Source organism: Lutjanus erythropterus, chromosome 2 (genome assembly GCF_056507025.1).
Source record: "Lutjanus erythropterus isolate fLutEry1 chromosome 2, fLutEry1.hap2, whole genome shotgun sequence".
Lineage (NCBI taxonomy): Eukaryota > Metazoa > Chordata > Actinopteri > Lutjaniformes > Lutjanidae > Lutjanus > Lutjanus erythropterus.
This window is the reverse complement of record NC_139318.1, coordinates 29739550-29759094: the sequence shown is the minus strand read 5'-3', so window position 1 is coordinate 29759094 and position 19545 is coordinate 29739550. Positions and strand designations below refer to the sequence as shown.

Below are 19545 nucleotides of genomic sequence, written 5' to 3'. Positions count from 1 at the left end.
CCAGATAGCGAGTTGGAGCCATAGACAGTATATTAAATAGGTTGAAATCCTGCAGGAACACTCCAGGAGCAAAAGACACATGCAACATTGTAAACTGAAAATAACAAAGTGAGGATAAGTTCTACACTGTAAATTGATCCCATGGACGGAGCATTGTTATCAGAGAAGTAAGTGTTTCAACTTAACGTGTTTCCTTGATCTCTGATATTATGGCCATTTTAGGATTTATTACAGTAAATATATATCAGATTGCTCCTTTAACACAAATTATTACTAGACAAACAACAGGAGGGGCCCCTGAGGATTTGCGGGCCTTCCTATAATTAAATTTGGGCAGGAAAAAGTGTTAGGTCACAATAATGGAAAGGTTGCCTTTGGTGCAGCTCTATCAGTCAGCATATCTCATTTTTATTGAACTGGTTGGACTAACGTGCTACTGTATAGTGAAGCTTGAAGCTGCCATGTGTAGTCTGTTATGCATCTTGATCAGCACTGGGAGCTGACAAGGTACACACACAATGCACTGAAAGTGGGGGGTAAAATATAGAGGTTCAACAGCAGACTCTTTCCCGGGGGGGGGTTCCAAACAGGTTACTCCAACCATGGAAATATGTGTTTTTGTGCCCAGAAATACACATAAACAACTAAATTTGATTATCATATGACAGCACTTTTGTTGTTGCAGTTAAAATGACTCGTCTTGTTCTTTGTCCCTCCGCATATCTTGGATGAGCTCTGACATGTCTGATCTAATTCAAACAACATGCTATATAACCGGTGCTCTCAGAGGTTGCAGGGACTGCGGTGACCCGGGACTTACGCGGGTCATGAACACACATGCGTGCAAAGAAAGCTTTGTTTGGAGAGCAGCAGTAGTCTGTCCTGGCGGCTGACCTTCTGACCGCACCATCAGCTGTTTGCCCTGCAGAGTGACCACTAGCTATAGACCCCCTCGTCATCATCATCATCATGTCGACTAAACAGCCTCTGGTGGCAGTTTTTCTAGATGTCCATGTCTACCGTGAGCGAGTTGCATCTTTATCCTCGTGCAGATGCGTCTGGGCTGTGCGTCATGACGCGGAAATTCCTCTACATGTGCGCTTTTTCCCCATCTAAACGCTTTGATTTCATCATTACGCGCACGCGGAATTTAGTAACACCAGTGGGAGGATTCAATTTCGGCATATAAAAAGTTTCTATGCACATATTCTTAGTCAACACAACACGTATATAAGCTTAGGTCTTAATTCAAACATTTTAATTACGGTTGCTATCAGGTTTGCCAGCGGTCGCGGCCAATTTTGAACCGCATACGGCATAAATCTACAGCAGCAAGACGAAAACGCTCCAACTTCGAGTAAAGTTTCAAGTTTGGTGCGACGTTTAAACCGAGAAAACCTTTTTGTTTTCAAGCGTCTGTTTTTTGAGTACACTTTGCCAACTGCAGGGTGTCCTGTGAGTGTTTCAGAAGCTTCCAAAGCTCTGAATAATAAACGGCACCCGTTCCACCCCCCACCTCACCTCCCCAAACCCCGGCCATCATTACCAAGTCAATGGAGGGAGGCAAAAAGCGCTCAGCCTCCACCAGCTCTTTACCCGTCAGTCAGTCCAACATCTGCAGTGACGGAGGGAAGGTGAGCTGCGGTTTGAAGTCATACACCGGCTGAGAAAATACACCCCTGTGATGGCTACGAGTTTTTTGGAAAGTATTTTCCACGCGGAAGATCCTTTACGCGCCTTTTAAGTTTCGCCGTGTTTGACCGCTGGGATTTTTTTATTCGGTTATTTATTGGTTGGGATTTTTTTTTTTATGGTTAAACTGCTTGTATGAGTTATACTCATGAATGAGTTTGCGAGTAGTTCACAGTTTTTGAAACTCTAATCCAAGAAGAAGAGATATGGATAGTGTTATTTTGTCTTTTTTCCTAATATTTATTAAAGAGTCTCTTGCGGTGCGTTATGGCATCGCCAACAATCTGCAGCCCTATATGTGAGTAACCTTTTTCCTGTGTTTTATTGTTTATAGGCCATTTAACTTTATATTTTCTCAGTTTGGACTCTTAAGGGATGGTTTAACTTTGTTTTGTTAAGATTCTTTAGGGCTTTTTTTTAACTGTATTCTTAGTCAAGATTCTTTAGGGGCTATTAACTTTATATTTTCTTAATTTAGATTATTTAGGGATGATTTAACTTCATATTTTCTTAGTTAAGATTCTTTTAGGAATGTTCTACTTCCTCATCTTCCCAAATATGTTTTTACAGCCTCACAATTTGTTTTGAAGTATAGAAAACTGCTGGTTCACCTGCACATGCCTGACCTGGTGTCAGAGATTCAAACAGAGGCAGAAGTGAGAGGCTTGTGAAGTTTTGTGCTCTTGAGTTATCAAACAGAAGCAGTAAGACAGATTAATTTTATAGATGCTGGAAAATAAATTTTACTTTGCTTTCTTAGCTGTCTATGGGTTATGAGTATTGCATTATAATGTTATGTGATACTGTATCAATTCTCAAAAACACTATCGTGATATTATGATACATGCAAAGAGTGTGGCAGCAGTTAACTTAGTGCTGTATTTAAACCCCTGACCGCTAGATAGCAGTGTTGTTATCCATCTTCATAGTTCTGTTTGCATAAAAAAAGACAACTTTTTTTTTAAACTCAGATTTTATGCGTTTGGTAGTGTGTTCTTCGTACCATGACAGCTTCCTAAAATTAGATTTAAAAAAATACGGCAATAATATATCACCTTAGTCAAATGATCACAATATATTAAATCGTAACCCCTGTATCAGATCACCAGATTCTTGCCAATACGGATAGTATTACTGTAATTTACATGATTATAGCTCCATGTGGATGGTCTGTACTGCATTCCTGTGCCTCTCAGACACTGTTTTTGTTTTAAGCCTCTCAAATTGAAGAGACAGACAATTATAACGGGTATTTTAAACCACAAAATAATAAATAAGCAGCTTGAATTATGTGCGAAGAGATTCCCTGCTGTTACCTGCCACTAACAATAAGGTCTTTCATATACGATTATGTGTACAGCTGGAGGTGATAGTGATTACTATTGTTTATGAGATGAGCAGCTGGATGCTGTCTTTAAGATTCCTGCTGATCTCCTTATGCCGAGTCTTCCTGCCTGTCCTTGGAGAGTTACCAAAGGAGAAAATGTTTCAAAGATCATGTTGCACTTTTTCCTCTACAAGGCTTCTCTGTGCACTGCTGCAGCAAATGGTGTGAAGACGATCAGTGGCAGGTCTGCTTGTTAAACCCAGACAGACCTTGTGTAAGGAGGACAAAACATCACAGTTGGAAAGCTTACTGTATTTTTACCCCAGGGGTGAAAATGTTAACCGTCTCCTGTTTCTGCTGACATTCAGTCTCATACATGCATGTGGAAACATGTATGTCCAGTGAAAACATGATAAATGTTTCATGTGAATTGTCTGGAAAACTGTGGCATGTTTTTGTTTTGTTCTCTTGTTTTGAAAAAGCAGCGAAGTGGTAACTGGTTACAGAGATAAAATACTTCCATTTCCCAGCAAACCTGGTTCACATCTGAAACATTTTGAACTTGTCTGGTTATGATTTCTATTTTTATTTTCTTCGCTTTTTACATTTGGAGTGGAAGATCTAAAATCCTTACCACTTTCATGAAAGGCTTCATGATATTGCATAGTATTTTGTATTGTGATTATTTTGACATACTGTGATTGCGATATGGTTCATAGTTTAGTGGGAATGATCATTTTTGCATCACAGTTTTTATTTTAATTAAAACAACAATGACAAAAAAAAAACAAAAAACATTAAAATCAAGATGATGTGAACAGAGCCCTGACGATACCAAATTTTGGGGCCAATGCCCATATCAATATTAAGGTGTAAAAAAAAAAATTCCAATATATCAGCTGATATTTTTTATTAATATATATAGATAGAATCCTTGAAGACATGTGGTCAGTGGAACAGTGAACTTTCATTGTTCTTTTTAATAATTATAAATAACTATAAATTAAAACTTCATTATGTAACATTTTCACATTAAAATGTCTGAATACAATAGACATGTTATATAATTTGTTGAGTTATATACTTAAATTATCCCAAATGTTTCCAGCAATGTTCAAACACAGAGAAATCCATAATTTATTCAAGGTAAAGGTGTGTTTAATTCTAGCTGTTGCTAGCAAAAAGATGGGGTACGTTGGATACGTCAGAGTGAGAAAAGAATTCAGCACACAGGACTAAACGTAACATGAATAAAAATCCGATATTACCTTGTTCATGAACGTGATTCCTGCCTGAGTCATGCCAGGTAGATTTTCATCAGCTATGGTGGTGGTTTAAAAGTGAAGAAAACAGCTTCTATAATCCTACGCTACCTCACAACATCATCAAATTATATCTGTTGGTGTTTTGATGTGAGAGAGACCCCTAGTGGCAACATCTAGATATTGTGTGTTTAAAAAAACAAATAGGACAACTCGAATTAAGAAAAACACATCAAATATACATAGAATGCTGCATACAAACAATTCACAAAAAAATAAATAAGAACAATCTGTAGGCCAGGACGTCTCTGCAGCACTATGGTACTTCATTATAATGTTGTTTTGTGGTGCATTTTTCCTTTAGCAAAAAATGACAGCATCTGTGCTGTGGATATTGCACTTGGCCATATTGCAATTTCTATAATAGTCAGATTAATTGTGCAGCCCTACTTTCATATCCATCCCACCCTCTAACAGACTTTCAGGTGACACATTTCCAATCAGTCAAGGTTGAACTGCAGGTAGTATCTTGTAGCATTGCGGCTCAGCATTCTGGTGATATATGAGGAATTCCCCTTAAGTCTTTAAAAATACCAAAACCAGGTCTCATAAGCAGCCTTACACCTCAGCACAGGTAAATGCCCTCACAGGCATTACATAGTTGACAACCTGAAAAGGCCTTATGCAAGCTTTGTCCATCTATCTTTGTTTCTTACAGTGCTCATAAATTGCCTGCGTTGCCATCTGTACGTCTGTAAAAACATTTTGACATGTTAAGTATTTTTACCACTGTTTTTGTTCCAGGCCCAACGTGTGTGTGGAGAGGGAGGTGACGCTGGTCGCCCAGAGGCAGCCGTGTGTGCAGGCCTTCACACGCATGGTTAAAGTGTGGAAGCAGGGCTGTGTGGGACAGTCATGGTGCATGGGATACGAGAGGAGGTGAGTAATGCACCTCATTTGTAGTCTGTCTCCTCTGACTGGGTGCCTATACAAACACTCAGACCTGCACCTGCGGGGGATGTCGTGCTTTGCTGATTAAGCTCTGGCTATAAAACAAAGCATTAATTGATGGTTTTGTGTTGTTGTCTCCATGAGTCATGAGGTTATGATCCTTCGTTTAACTCCACCTCCGAACAGGATGAGATCTCACTCCCTGATCTCCTCTTTCCTCTTCATCTTCCTTGCCCTTTTTCTTTAATCACAGCCTTGAACCTCTCATACAGATAAGTGCAAGGTGTAGCCCCACTCCACTGGGGGTTACCAGCCATTTAACTCACAGGCGTCTCCATAGCCAGCATTCCTTTGAAGGAGAAGTCGTAATGCTAACATTTTAGCCTGTCCATAAGAGTCAGTTTCAGGAGTTTCTCACTGTGCTGCTCACGCTCGCTTTCTCCACGTTATTTACCGTGTTACAAAGTCAAAGGCTGCTTTGAAGGTAGCCAAGGCCACAATTACTCGCTGTAAACAAAACGTGTTTCCACGATGCGTAATGACTGTGGAGCAATGAGAGGGGTCCCAAAGTACAGGGATAGGCACCGTGCTTTGAAATAGAGTCTGCCAGTCTCACACTTTAAAATGATGCCTTACTTAAAAGTCTGGGAAAACGTTTGCTGAACATTACACTGCATGATACCCAGAGGACTGGTAGTCGTTTGATCAGATTATATGTTTGTTTTCCTAATCTACTGGGATTCAACCACATAAAACATTAAAAAGTATATATTCCAAATGTTGTCAGATGTCCGCTATGTATATTATGTGTGCATAATTATGTAACTCTACGAAAACTGCCTCTTCAAAGTAAAGTTTTTAACGCAATATTTGTCATGTCAACAGGACGGCGTACTACACTGCATACAGACAAGTGTACAGACAGGATTATCAGACTGTGCACAAGTGTTGTCCTGGATGGTCTCAACTTAATGGAAAGGCTGGTTGTCTATATCGTAAGTACACTATTCAGATTTTTTTTACTTTCTATCCCTTAAAGGGACAGTTAAGCCCAAGATCAAAACTGCATATTCTCCTCTAACCTGCAGTGATGTTTATCCATCTTGACAGTTTTGGTGTGAGCTATCGAGGTTGGGAGATATCAGCTGTAGAGATGTCTGCCTTCTCTCAGATATAATGGAACAAGATAGCACTTTGCTTACAGCACCAAAAAATACCTTTGAAGAACTCAACAACAAGATCTCTTTCCAGAAATCATGACCCATTTATTCAAGATAATCGACAGACCTTGTTGTGAGCAGTTTCTATTTGCTTTCTACTGAACTGGGAGTGCCAACCATATCACTGTGCAGAAGGAAGCGTGCATTGATTCATGGATGAGAGGCTCATGCTCATTTATAAGAAAGATGAGAAACACTGCTGCAAATCAAAATGTGTCGTACAGCCAAGTACAGAGCCACAAGTCTTCTGACCCACAGAGATCATGTCATGCCACTGGGAAAGCAGGTGACACTCTTTCCCCACGCTAATCAAAACTACAGCACTCTAAATATGAAATGGAATAGAATATCATCTTATTGCAAAAATGCATTTTTTAAACAGGAAAGTACAATAAAGTTTATGGATTATCTTAAGTAAGTGGGTCATGATTTCTGGAAGGAGAACTGCTGGCTTTCAGAAGTAATTTGTTTAGACACCACAAGCCGAGTGCCATCTTCCGGTCCATTATATTCAAGAGAAGGCAGACACCTCTATGGCCAATATCTCCAAAATTCAGACACTCGCACAAAAACAATCTAGGTGAATTAATAGCACTACATGCCGTAAGAATCTGTCCCTGGGTGAAATGTCCCTTTTAAAGTTCAAACAAAGTCACATATTTCAGGTCTGTGTCTGATTGTGTCATCCTTGTTTCAAACAGAAGGTGCTGGTAGGTATGTTTACCAAAAGGCAATATGTCTTTCCCTGACTCAGCAGGAGGAAGCGGTGCTTCAAGCATCACCTCACCCTTGGCACAGACCTCTGAATGAAAGGTTTTCAGAAAAAGGTCAGAAGGGTCAAGAGGTGCTCTGCCCATCCAGAGTCCTCAGCAGATGTTATCAGTCAGTGCCATGTCCACAGCACTTGTGTTGTTACATCAGTCTCACAAGGTTCAGATGTGGACGGTGGGAAAAAAAACTCAAGTGTTGGAGGAGTTGAAGTGTTGACATTCGCTCTCAAATGAGGTTCTCATCATAGTGTCTTGTTCTACTCTACGCTAAAAAACTATTACGACCTGGACGAGGTCATGGCTCTGTAACACTCCTGTAGTTTACGTTAGATAAGCCTGTCTGGCAGAGAGCTTTGGCTTGGTTGGATATCTACTTTAAAGTGTACATTAAAGCTCCAAATACCCACATTCTCCGCCTAGCTTTGGTCCCATGTTGAAATCTTGGCTCTCATCCATTTAGTCATGCCACTCCTCTCATTCAGAGGTGTGACATGGCAGTGCAGGTCAGAGCATTGCATTATGGATATGAAAACCGACAGGCCCATCCAGTGTTTACCCCAACCAATCACAGTGAAGGCCCCCCAAAACAATACCCATCAGCTCATGGTGGAGAGACCACCTGCTGATACGCACAAAAAGAACAAAGAAAAACAAATATGAATATCCCCTCTGTAATTCCAGTCCACGGGTCCATGTATGGAAACATAGTTCTGTCGGTCACACTGGGGATGCCAGCAGCTCATCTCCTTGTGGATAAGCTTAGCTTCACACCGCTGAGACCAAGAAGCCTCCTTTGATGGGATTTTACAGCCAGTGATCCAGATCGCATAGCCTGCATACCATAGACAGACCCTTGGCAAAGCCTCCCTGTAAACAGTTTGTCACCCTGTCCAGTGGACTGACAAGAAAAGTTCCTGGAACCCACCCTCACACCACCAGTACAGGCCCAATAGTCTTTGGACCCCTTTTTAAACAGAGATCCCACAGTGCTACCACAGTCTCACCATTCCAGACAATTGGAGATGTCATCACCGACTGATCATCAGGGGATTTTTAATTGCATGGTAGCTGCTTGAACTGTGGAGAGAACGGCCGTTAACAAACCTATGCCCCTTACATTTTTTCCAAGGGTATGCGCTCCCGGATGATGATGCTCTCCATGCCATTGCAAGCACACACGACTTCTATATGTGACCTCCACAGTGTGAAGGGTTGACCTAAACACTTTGGGTTGGTTAAGCAATTCACTTATTTTTATCTGCTTCACCCAGTTTGAACAATGAAAGCTGTAAGATGCTTCCCAAATGTGTGCTGACAATCCAGAGGCAAAAGAGGCGTGACTTCTAACATGGTAGCATTGGTGTCCCATCATGCTCGACTCTCTAATTTTACACAAACGTCGATTTGGCTTTGTTGCTACCTCTGCTGCCATCTTAACAACAGAACAACAATGTGTCCCCCGTTCCGTGTTTTGTGTGCTTTATACAGATCACTGAGGAGGAATAACAGCTCAACACTCCCGCCTTGAACAGGCTGTAAAAGGCTGCATTCACTTTTCACTGAAGCACATCGGGCATTGCATCAGTGTGTGAGGGCTTTATGAGTAGCTAGTAGCACTGTGAAACAGTCAGGAAATACCATTATATTTCATTGATTAACCAGCTTTCTTTAAGGTTCATATGGGTGCTGGAAATCCTTAAACACTTTCAATGTAGTGTTTTTAAGGTTTGAAAAGTACATGAAAGGAAGTACTTGAAACTGCTTAAAACTGCAATTGCATTACTTTTATAACAAATTGCAATCTGACTGAATAGTTCACTTTTTAGATAACAGATATTAGATATTAGCTCAACCAGGTTAAATAGGATGCCTGATCTGCTAAGACAGATGACGCATTTTTAAACATGAAACTTATTCGTATTTTCTTCTTTAATTTTTCTTCTTCTTACATTTTAGTTTGTCACCCTTCTGTCAAATGCTATCACAAAGCATAATTTTAGTTGTTTATAGCACAGTAACATCTGATTTAATGTGAGGAAGAAGAGGAATAATCAGTGTGAGTATACATACATAACTATGTAATTTGCCACAACTTTTTAGAAGCTGGAAATGTTTGAACATGCACCTTGAAAAGTGCTTGAATTTGACTTTGGAAAAAATGTAGGAACCCTCTCACTACCACCACTCTCTCCTCACTCTTCGTCTCTACCTCACTGTGCACTCTCTGCTTTAAACATATGGACAAAAACCAGAGGAAGTTTCTTGGTATCGCTATTTTGCAGCGTGGACTACAAGCCAACAAAGCTGGGTACTTGAAGTAAACCAAGCGAGGACACAACAGGGAGAGAACCATTGTTTGGTCCATGAACTTTGCCAGGATAGTCCCCGTTTTCAGTGATATTTGAGGCTCACTATGGAACAGTCTGGTCACCTGCTCATGATTGGCCACCGCAGCGTGACATTGGGTTGTGTTTCTCCAAAAGCTGATTCTGTTTCAGCTTTTCCGCCCCAGGGCCGCTGCGTTTTATCTGGCATCCTCTTTGGTCCCCACCGCTGCAGCCTAAATGGACTATTCACATTTAAGTGAATGACATGACTGGTGTTTTCACTGCAACACCTGATTCTCTCTGAATGTGACCTGAAAGGGGCTTGGGGTAGCCCTCTGATGTGATGGGGAGCAGGAGAAGATCCTGGATGTTCCTGTCATCGGTGTCTTATTATGGCATCTCTGCTCTCTTCAAAGAGCTCTTTGTTTCCAGGGAAAAGGTTGAAGTATTAAATTATAGGAAGCATTACAGTGTCTGCTCTTCAATGAGTCTGGTTTGTTTTAAAACACTCATAAAGAAATGTCTTAAAGAGACATTCCTCAGGACTGCCCAGTGTCTCCCCTCACTTAAGTAGACGGGGGAGTTTTGTTTCTCTTTTTCGCGTGACAATGACTGCTCTCTTCGACGCGAGGCAGGGCTTTTATCTCTGTAACCAAAGACGTGGCAGCGCTTTGAGATGGGACAAACTAATCACCCTTTTCTCTGAGCCATTGAACCCGGATAAAAGGAAGCTCACACCACAATCCTCCCTCTCCCACTCCTGCACACTTTGCTATGCACTATCTGTACTGTACCTCAGTCAGCACAATGCAATCTGTGGGGCTGTTTTCAACAGCACCTTCAACATCCAAGAGAAATGTACAGCTTTAGCAAATCCTCCGAAATCCCCCAAAAGACGGGAAGATTGGGAAGATGGGAATGCTTTGTGTAGAGATAGTGATTTAGTGTCTGGCACCCCTGAGCTTTCTCTCTCTCCTGTTTTGTCCCTCTGTCTGTCTGTGTGTGTGTTTGTGTGTGCATGCATGTGTGTGTGTTCTCTAATAAAATGTCAGTGTCAGGTAATTAGGCTAATGATTTGTGGTTATGGTGAGGCAGTTGAGTGGAACTGAGGGTCTGATCATGTTGTAGATGCAACACACACAGCAACTGGGAAGTGGCTGCAACTTAAGTAGTTTGTCCTTCCTTTAGTTCACCTGTGTTTCTTCTCTGCCTCTATATCCACCCACAGATGTTGACATCCTCTCGCAAACCTGCAGTGAATGGCTTTAGTTGTTGTGCTCTCCTGCATTCTTTGCCTAGCATAATTAGTCACATATTTGGAGAAAGAATATACCACAGCACAGCAGACGTCTGGTTATTTTCACCCTCTCGTTTTCCATATCTTTGTGTTTCAGGCTACTATCATCTAATTATGAAGCTTTATGAGTTTTCCATTGGGACAATAGCATCGATTCAGAATCTTGAGTAGTGTGCAAATATCTGAGATTTAAAGTTTTTGTTTCCAAGTTCTGATGTTTTCCAGCATTATTGTGCAAAGAATTCACTAAGAGGAGAGTCAGACCAAAGCCCTTGCAGTTTCTTTACCTTGTAGGTATGCTGTTATGCACTAATGCAAATTACAGTCTGCAATTAATGGTTGACTTCATCATGAGTTCCTTTGTAAATTACTCTCTTGACTCATTTAGTCCAGGGGTCAGCAACCTGCAGCTCTGAAACCAGATGTTACATTCTCCAGTTGTAAAAATGTGCAGCCTATACATTTTTTTAAAAAAATATTTCATCAACTAAAATGTACCTTGCTGTATTTTTCTACTTCTCATCACCTTTTACCTTTGGCTAGTCTTGAGTCTCCCTTTGGTTAGTTATGGATGCCAAATCCCAAAATAGAAAAATCTTTGAGGAAAATTATGAAATTAATAGTTCGAAGTTAAAAGATTGCGGACCCCTGATTTAGTCTATGAAATATCAGACAACAAGGAAAAATGCCCATCACAGAGTCAAAGGTGATGTTTTCACAAATTTTAGTTTTGTTCAACCATCTGTCCAAAACCCCAAAGGTCAGTTTATGTGAAACAGAGAAATTCAAGCAAATATTTGGGTGCTGCATTTTTTAAAATCTTTTTTTTGGAAGAGGAAGATGTTGGAGCGGCTGCACCGAAAAAGAGGCCAAAGGCTGAGAAAAGGGCAAGAGCTCCTCTGTGGCTTTTTAGTTGGTCTGAAAACCTGCGCGCATAAAAGCCAGATATGAGCTCACAAGCCCACAGGACAGTATCCGCGTGCAGAAAAGCATCCTTGCAACGGGTATATTTTTGCTTAAAAATTACTTAAATGATTAATCAGTTATATATAAAAGCGCAGATTGATTTTCTGTACAATTTACACTTTATTTAAGATCTTAGAGCCACATCTATTCAAAGTTTTTACAACATATCTAGTCAAGGTTTTAACAGTACATTTAATGACCTCTTGTCTACTAAAAGGTGACTTTTGTGTGTCTTGTAAAGGCTCCAATTGGCTCGATGACTATCTGCTTCTCCCGAAGGTGAAGAGCTCTTGACTTTCTGGTGGCGACTTCCTCCACTTAAATGTTTGGAGGACCACTCAATCAATGAGTAAAACCTCTTACCTCAGCGAGCAGCCACGGGCCGGGTGAGGATGGACGGGGTCAGTTGGGAGTGGAAACGAGCAGTTATGTTGATTGACGGCAACAATAAGCTTTGTGACAGGGGCTGAGGAGCAGGGACAATGGCTCCTCCAGTTTGTCGTCCTCGTTAACTGCTGAATAGGAACTGGCCCCCTTTTGTGGTGGGGAGCAGGCTGGCGAAGGTAGCTACATGTGCAATAGGCCCAGCAGCCAGAAAAGAGGAAATGGTCCTCTGTCTATCCATGGGTGGTCTCTGTGTGCAGCAACAAGTATGTCAGTGGCGGTCATGGGGACGGCTTAGCTCAACACAAATAGACACAGACTTATACAGAAAAATGGACAGAAAATCAACCAACTGAGACGGAGCATGGTTTATTAGCATTATACACCAAAGCAGTGGTGCAATTTAAATTGTTTGGTTCATCACAACACTGCCTCTGGTCACACTGATGTATTCCTTTGATCTAATGAGTAAAATGGAGCAGAGGTTGTAAGGTTAGCAGAATACTCTGAACAAATTAAAACTACCAGTCTCAAAGGTCCTTAGAACCTAAAGTGAATGAATGAATCAATTAATGATTTGATTCTATGATAAGTCATCTGTTACATGGCAATGCAGTCATTACATATATTCAAAATCAAAGAAGATGAAAACACAATAAAGTCTGGAGGCTTATTTCCATTGTGGTCCGTTAGAGGGTGTATTGTGGGATGGTGAATGCAGCCATGTGGAAATTAGTTGGTCTAGCCAGCTAGGTCAAAGTAGAAATTGATGTTTGTTTTTCAAATTAGCGTTCTCAAATTCTGCTGCTGAACTACTTTGCAAGGAACAAACAACAGTCTCTTTCTTTTTCTTTTTAATGGCATCCATGCCAAATAGAGACAATATGATCAAGCTGCAGGCGTGGAGAATGAAAACCGTTTTGGACAGACTTTACCAGACTTGAAATTGGAGTTAGAGGCATAATATGCAACATTAAAAAACAAACAAAAAAATAATAATAATGTGTAGGCTCAAACAAACAAAATCCCTTTCAGTCATCACTGGCCCATTAGAAGTGTGTGGTGGAGGCTGTATCTGCAGAGACCCTGCATTCTGCCTGTCTGTATTTTCTGATTATTTTGCTGTGCTCGAGATGCTCAGGACCAACCAAAAATTTCAATATTTCATGTCCTGGTTCATTTCTGAACAGCTTGGACAAATCCAATGGATTCTACCTTCAAATTTAGGTGTAAGGTTACAAATAACTGCTATTAAGTATTTACAGTAGATGCATATTGTGGTGGTCTGTCCTATGACACCGTTTTTACTTAAGTTAGGTCTGCAATGAATGATATTATACATAAAATACTTAACAAAAAATAGGAATTTAGATTGGAATTGTAGTTTGGCCCGCAGGTCACAATATGTCAGACTCAAAGGAGAGAACCTATCAAAACAACTCTTAAAATTTGAGCCGATACTTCCCAATTAATGGATCCTGTCTAGAAAGAGACAATTCCTTGTAAACTATCCTCACCTTGATGATGTTGCACTCAAATTTGTCCAGCTTTGCTGACCCAAGTTGTCTGGAAATATGCCAGAAGAAGCATTCCTGCCCAGTGTAAAGATGCCAAGTAACAGAATGAATGGTATATTCTACACACAAGCTTTTGCCAAAAGGAATATGCCTATATTTGGATGTTACTATATAACTATATCACATTATATTATATATATTACAATTTCCAACATTTTGGTGAATAAATGTAGATTATTACATATTTTCAACTGTAACGGTTTACTTAGTTACTTCCCAACACTGGACCAGTATGATAGGATGTATAGTGCAGCTTGCCCCAGATATTCTATTTGCAGGGTCTTGCATACTAAGACATTTTTTTGTTAGGCATTATTGTGCCGGCTTTGTGTAACCGACCTAGAATCTAGTTCAAAATGGTATTTAGAATCTTTCAAAGAAACCTGTCAGAGATCCTCTGACATAGCTTGCCCTGGTTTTCACAGGAATTCTTTGAAATGACACATTCCTCTGCATAGCAAAACATGATTTGTTGCCTCAAAATACAGTGCACGGCTCCGCAAGTACCAATTATGGCACCAAACGGAGCCCTGAGCGCAGGCTTTTGTGTCTGTGAATTGCCCTAAATGTGGTCTCCCTCTGGGTCGCACTCTGGGGGTTAAACAGATCGACTGAGCCTAAACAAACACTGTGTTGATGTGGTCATCCCCTTCAGAAGCTGTCAGGGTGACACCTGCTTGTTGGTTTTCAGTTTCTCGGCACGAGTCGCTGACCCCTGCTCTGTCTGTCTCCTCTTTTTGTGGAAGCTGCTAATCCTCTCAGAGAAGGTGTCTTTGTAACAGAGTGGAGGCATTCACTACGACAGATGAGAGTGAGTTTTATGCCACGCTGCATGCCACATTAAGAAATTATTTCAGGGAAGATTAAGCAGCGTAAGGGGCTCAGGATGGGGGCGGTCCAAAAATGCCCTGGTTAGCTGCCAACAGTCCAGTGTGTCTCGCGTCTCAGAAAGGGGAACGTGCATTCCCCTTGTTGTCGCTTAGCCGTGCTACCCTGAAGTGACTCTGAGAGACATCTGACCTTTTACTTTGTTGCTGGTAATTTAGTTAATTTAAAGCATTTTCACCACAATTTAGGAATGTCTCATTAATTTGATCTCTCACAGCTGGTGGTCATATAATTGTCCCAAAGAATTTGGATTCATTTGAAACTGTGCAGTTAAACATGACCGCTGAATAATGCCTTTTTTCTGTTCGCCAGTCATCCGTAGCTGTCACCACATCAAATTTCCCTCACATTAGATAATCACAGAAGTGGGGAGAGCTATGTAACTGTATGTTGAACTATTGCAGTGTATCATGGCTTCTGTAGCCACCCAGTCTTGAGGGAACTGGAAGTCATCATGGGCAGATTAGCAGCAGAGAGATGGTCTTCCTGTTGGAGTAGAATTTCAGTATCATCACAAATTGGGCAACATTTTGGTCTGTTAGATATGGTAGGATGTATTTGACAATGTGCATCAGTTTAGTGAAGCTCTGATGTTTGCTGGGGTGTTTTTAGAGGCAACAAGAAAGTTACAGTCTTGATGTTTGTGTGTGTGTGTACAGTATAGTGGGTGGCTGCGTGGGTGTTTTTGTTGGGCACTCTGTGGATGGTCCAACTGTTGAGCAGGTGTTTGAGGATGAGGCCAGATGACAGGCGGATGTTTAGGCTGAGCCCTGTGAATCTGCTGAGAGACATGGATGAAATTACTCTGGCTCGTCCGTGATAATTAAGAGATCACTACTTCATGTCCTTCTTTTTTGGCTGGAAATGTTATGTAATTCCCCCTCACTGACGTGATACAGCCAGATCCTAGATATACGCTTGTCAGCTTATATTTTCAGTTTCCTCAGATGATCGGTTGTTCCTTTAATTGTACATCTGTTTAAAGCAGGCTTGCTGAATGCTAAGTCAATGAGAACCCAGCCCATACCTCCTGTTATGAATATGTTATGAAGTGTAACATTATTTTGAAAACAATTTTCTTTTGATTAATACATTTTCAGTGCAATTGAATAGCAATTGTATGCTGCTTAAATGTTATACATGGGTTTATTAAATGTTATCTTGTTGTTGCCAATTGTGTCAGACCTCAGAATAAAATAAAAGTTTGAGAAGCCCTGCTCTAAAGTATCTGGAGTGGATATTTGTATGTAAGTCAGCTACAGGTAATCGGTCAAACAAATGAATAAGTAATTTAGTCCATAAAGGAAATAAATTACTGAAAAATGACCAGCACAATTTCCCAGAACCTGGGATAATGATTTCAATTTAACTTTTTTTTTGTCTAACAGACCATAAAACAGAGAAAAGCACCAAATTTTAGCATAAAAAGCTACACCCAACTAGTTTGAGCTTTTCTCTCTTCATATATCCCTCAATTATCAAAATTGTTGTTGATTAATTTTTTGGTGGATTGAATGATTAATCAACTAATTGCTACAACATATTTATGGCGATCCTGTTCACTTCAGTTCAGAACTTAAAGGCCCAATCTCAAATCTCACCACAGCCACTAAATCCTACATATTGGTTTAATTGTCCTAAAACAAACAATACAGCAGTTGAAAATATTAAAAGTGCTGGTACTGTAATTTAATTGGTAATTGTCAACTGTTTAAGTTGACAATTAAGCAACTAATCACCAACTATTTTGATAATCACTTAATCGTTTGGATCATTTTTTAATGAAAAAATGTCTAAATTATCTTCCTTTAGCATCTGAAATTTGAGTATTATCTGGTTTTTTGAGTCTTCTGTGACAGTTTAGTGTTTTCACCGTTTTATGGTAATCGATTCATCAAGAAAGTGATTGACAGATGAATCAATAATAACAATAATCATTAGTTGCAGCCTTACAATACACACAGTACAGACCACAGTAAAAGGTTCATGGGAAAAAGGCAAGAAAAACAGCCGCATATTGATTGACCTGAAATCACACAGAATCCATCTGACTTGTCCCGGGCACATTGATACCATCATTATGACCATATTTGGTCAGTAAATGGCATCAGAATTGGCAGCGCCTGGCGTGATGATTGGTCATGCCGCCTGTGGTTGGATTAGATGGGCAGAAAAAATGCAGATCTGGCAGACAATTCACAGTTAATCTGGCATTCAGACGGTTTCTCCACAATCATCTGAGGGGAAGGATTGGTATCTAAATTCCTCTTGTGATTAGCTGGACCGTGTTTTTTCGGGTGTCCACATGTTGCCAGTTGGGAAGAGCAATGATAGACATCAATCCTCTGGACCTGTCATCACTAAGCACTGTGCTCTGCTTAGAAGAGTGCAAACAACAGGCTGGGCTTAAACAGCTGTGTCGCACTTCGCGGGGATTTTAGCACCACACATGTACTGTACACACACACACATACACACACGCAGAGTTTTAGATGGACTGTCATGATTGATGTGACTGTATGGAACGTGATGGTACACCTCTGAGCTGAATTCACATGTTCTGGTGGCTCTCGCTGTTTATGCGACCTGGATTCTTTGAATTTCACGTCTTAACGAGCGAGAGAAGTTTGACTTACAGGGATTTATGGACACAGGGCCATTGGCTCCGAGAGATGGATGAGCCACACTCACCCTGTGGCTCTCTGACTTCATCCCACGACTCACCTGTGCACATGTGTATGATCGCCGTTTGTGACACTGATCAAAGTCCAGTTAATCAATCAGGGTCATTCTCAGGTAACATTCTCCAACTGTGCGGGAAAGAGGCCGCTTTCCCTTAAAAGTCATACAAGCTGTTGCTGCCACTCATGATAAACACTCATGATTCTGTGAAAATGGAATTTAGAGATTTCTTTCACTTGGCCCAAAGCCTGCTGGTTCAAAGAGAGCCAAGTGGTGGATTCCTCTTACATTGGTTAGTGTGAACGGAGGAACATCAAGGTTCCTCTTTAGTCAGGACTTAACAGGCCGATGATAAGGCTTTGATAGAAAGAGGTCAGTGTTTGAAACTGCAGATGTTGACGTCTCATGACAAGTCCCAGGTGTCTCTACTTCACTTAGTAATTTTTTCCTGTCTTTCTCTTTTTCTATGACCCTGTCTGTCCACATGTGCACATGTACACGTGCAGCGGTGTGTAGCTACGGTGTGTGCTTCAATGGGGGCCAGTGTCGGGAGGGATCAACCCAGCTATGTGACTGTCCTGCAGGGTTCAACGGACCCAGCTGCCAGTATGGTGAGTAGAAACATCCTGTCATGAAACACTCACCCCTCCCTACCATACATGCATTTTTGTCCACATTGAAGTGGTATACATCATCAAAGAGCTGGGAACCTGATTAGGCCCTTATTCATATTTTGAAAGTTCTGAGTTTAGAAGGGTTTAAAATATTATAATTTAAGTATATGATAGACATTCCCATCTCTCACAAGTTGCAGCAGTTTTTGAGGTGAGTTAGTGCACAATTTAGATTTTTTGTACCACTTGAGAATTGATAAAAGAGGACAAAAATCTCCCCACCACATTATCCCACATTAAGATCCCAAGACCATGGAAAGAAATCATGCTGTGATTTGGTATCAAAAACATATGACATTTTGGAGATTTCTGCAATAAAGAAGCATAAAATTAGCATTTAGATGACGAGCACTTCTGTTCTGGAAATTAATCTGAAACCCCGCTGATTTCAATATACGCAGGAAAAACCATACATCCTCTGAACACACCATGGTTCTACTTGGTGGTTGTGAATTTTCATGAGGGTGTGATTATCCTAGAGGTCATATTAGATCATTTTATACAGAGAGGTCAAGTTTGAAAAATGATCTGTCACTACAATGAAATGGCTACTATGGGGACTAACATTGTCACACATGAATATAATTGAATTCAGGAGTTTCAGCTTTCCAGTCATATCCAGTGAATGATATTCCAATATTGTTCAGGGACTCTGAGTATGTAGCATGCAAAAAATGGCATGTTTTTTTTTTTTTTTTGCCAAAAACTGCATTAGATTAGCATAAAATTAGCAGGTACATAAAGGAGAGACTCTCTGGTATCCATAAAACCCATTTTCATTCATATACCATATTCTGAGGTGAGAGGTCAAGTTGTATCTTTTTTTTATTAAGGAATAATGTGCTCGCATGCAATTTATATAAGTTATATGAAGCTATTTTCAGCCTTCAACCCATGTCCGTTTTCCATCATTGTCAGTGGATTCTGTATGTAGTTTGAAAAATAGATATAGTAAAAGTAGGACACATGAGGACTCTTCAGACTGATTGAAACTGATAGCAACTTGCCATTTGATTGAAAACACCTTTTTGGCTCTTTTGCTGGAGCCCACGATTCTGATTCTTTTCGGTCAGCTCTCCAAGCCTCCCCGCTGAACTCCGTTTGAGCGATCGCCTTTCTCTGCGAGTGTTTGACTGATTGCCTCTCTCCACAAGTGAGCGAGAATCTCCTCACATCAGCAAGTTGGCTTCTTTACCAGCAGCCCAAGTATTTTATCAGCAACTCCATTGTTGAATTTGAGCTGTTGAAGTAAAACAGTGGAGGATTCTGTTGTTTTTCTGATAACACCACACGACAGGAAATTCCTCTTAGTGTTAACTTTATACAAGAGTCATCCATCTCCCCTCCTCAAATTAGGTCCCTCATAGACCCTGCACACTTTGTTGCATAAATCAAGTTCAAACTGCGGGGACAACTGAAAATCATAGTCCCCTTTTGTTACAATGGTCTGATTTAGGGCTGACCCGAGTGCTTTGAAGCTTCTGTTGTTGCCATGGTAATCAACATTCAAATCAGCGTTCAAATGCTG

General features: G+C 40.6%; 1 protein-coding gene across 1 annotated transcript in view; it reads left to right on the top strand.

Moving 5' to 3' along the window:
• The first annotated feature begins 1291 nt into the window (after window positions 1-1291).
• Window positions 1292-19545, top strand: part of megf6b (multiple EGF-like-domains 6b) — an 87739-nt gene continuing 69485 nt past the window's right edge. The window contains exons 1-4 of the mRNA XM_084736689.1: window positions 1292-1990; window positions 5086-5220; window positions 6118-6227; window positions 17850-17954. Coding sequence (XP_084592815.1) covers window positions 1899-1990; window positions 5086-5220; window positions 6118-6227; window positions 17850-17954 — 442 coding nt within the window. The 5' untranslated portion in view covers window positions 1292-1898. The remainder of the gene's footprint in view (window positions 1991-5085; window positions 5221-6117; window positions 6228-17849; window positions 17955-19545) is intronic.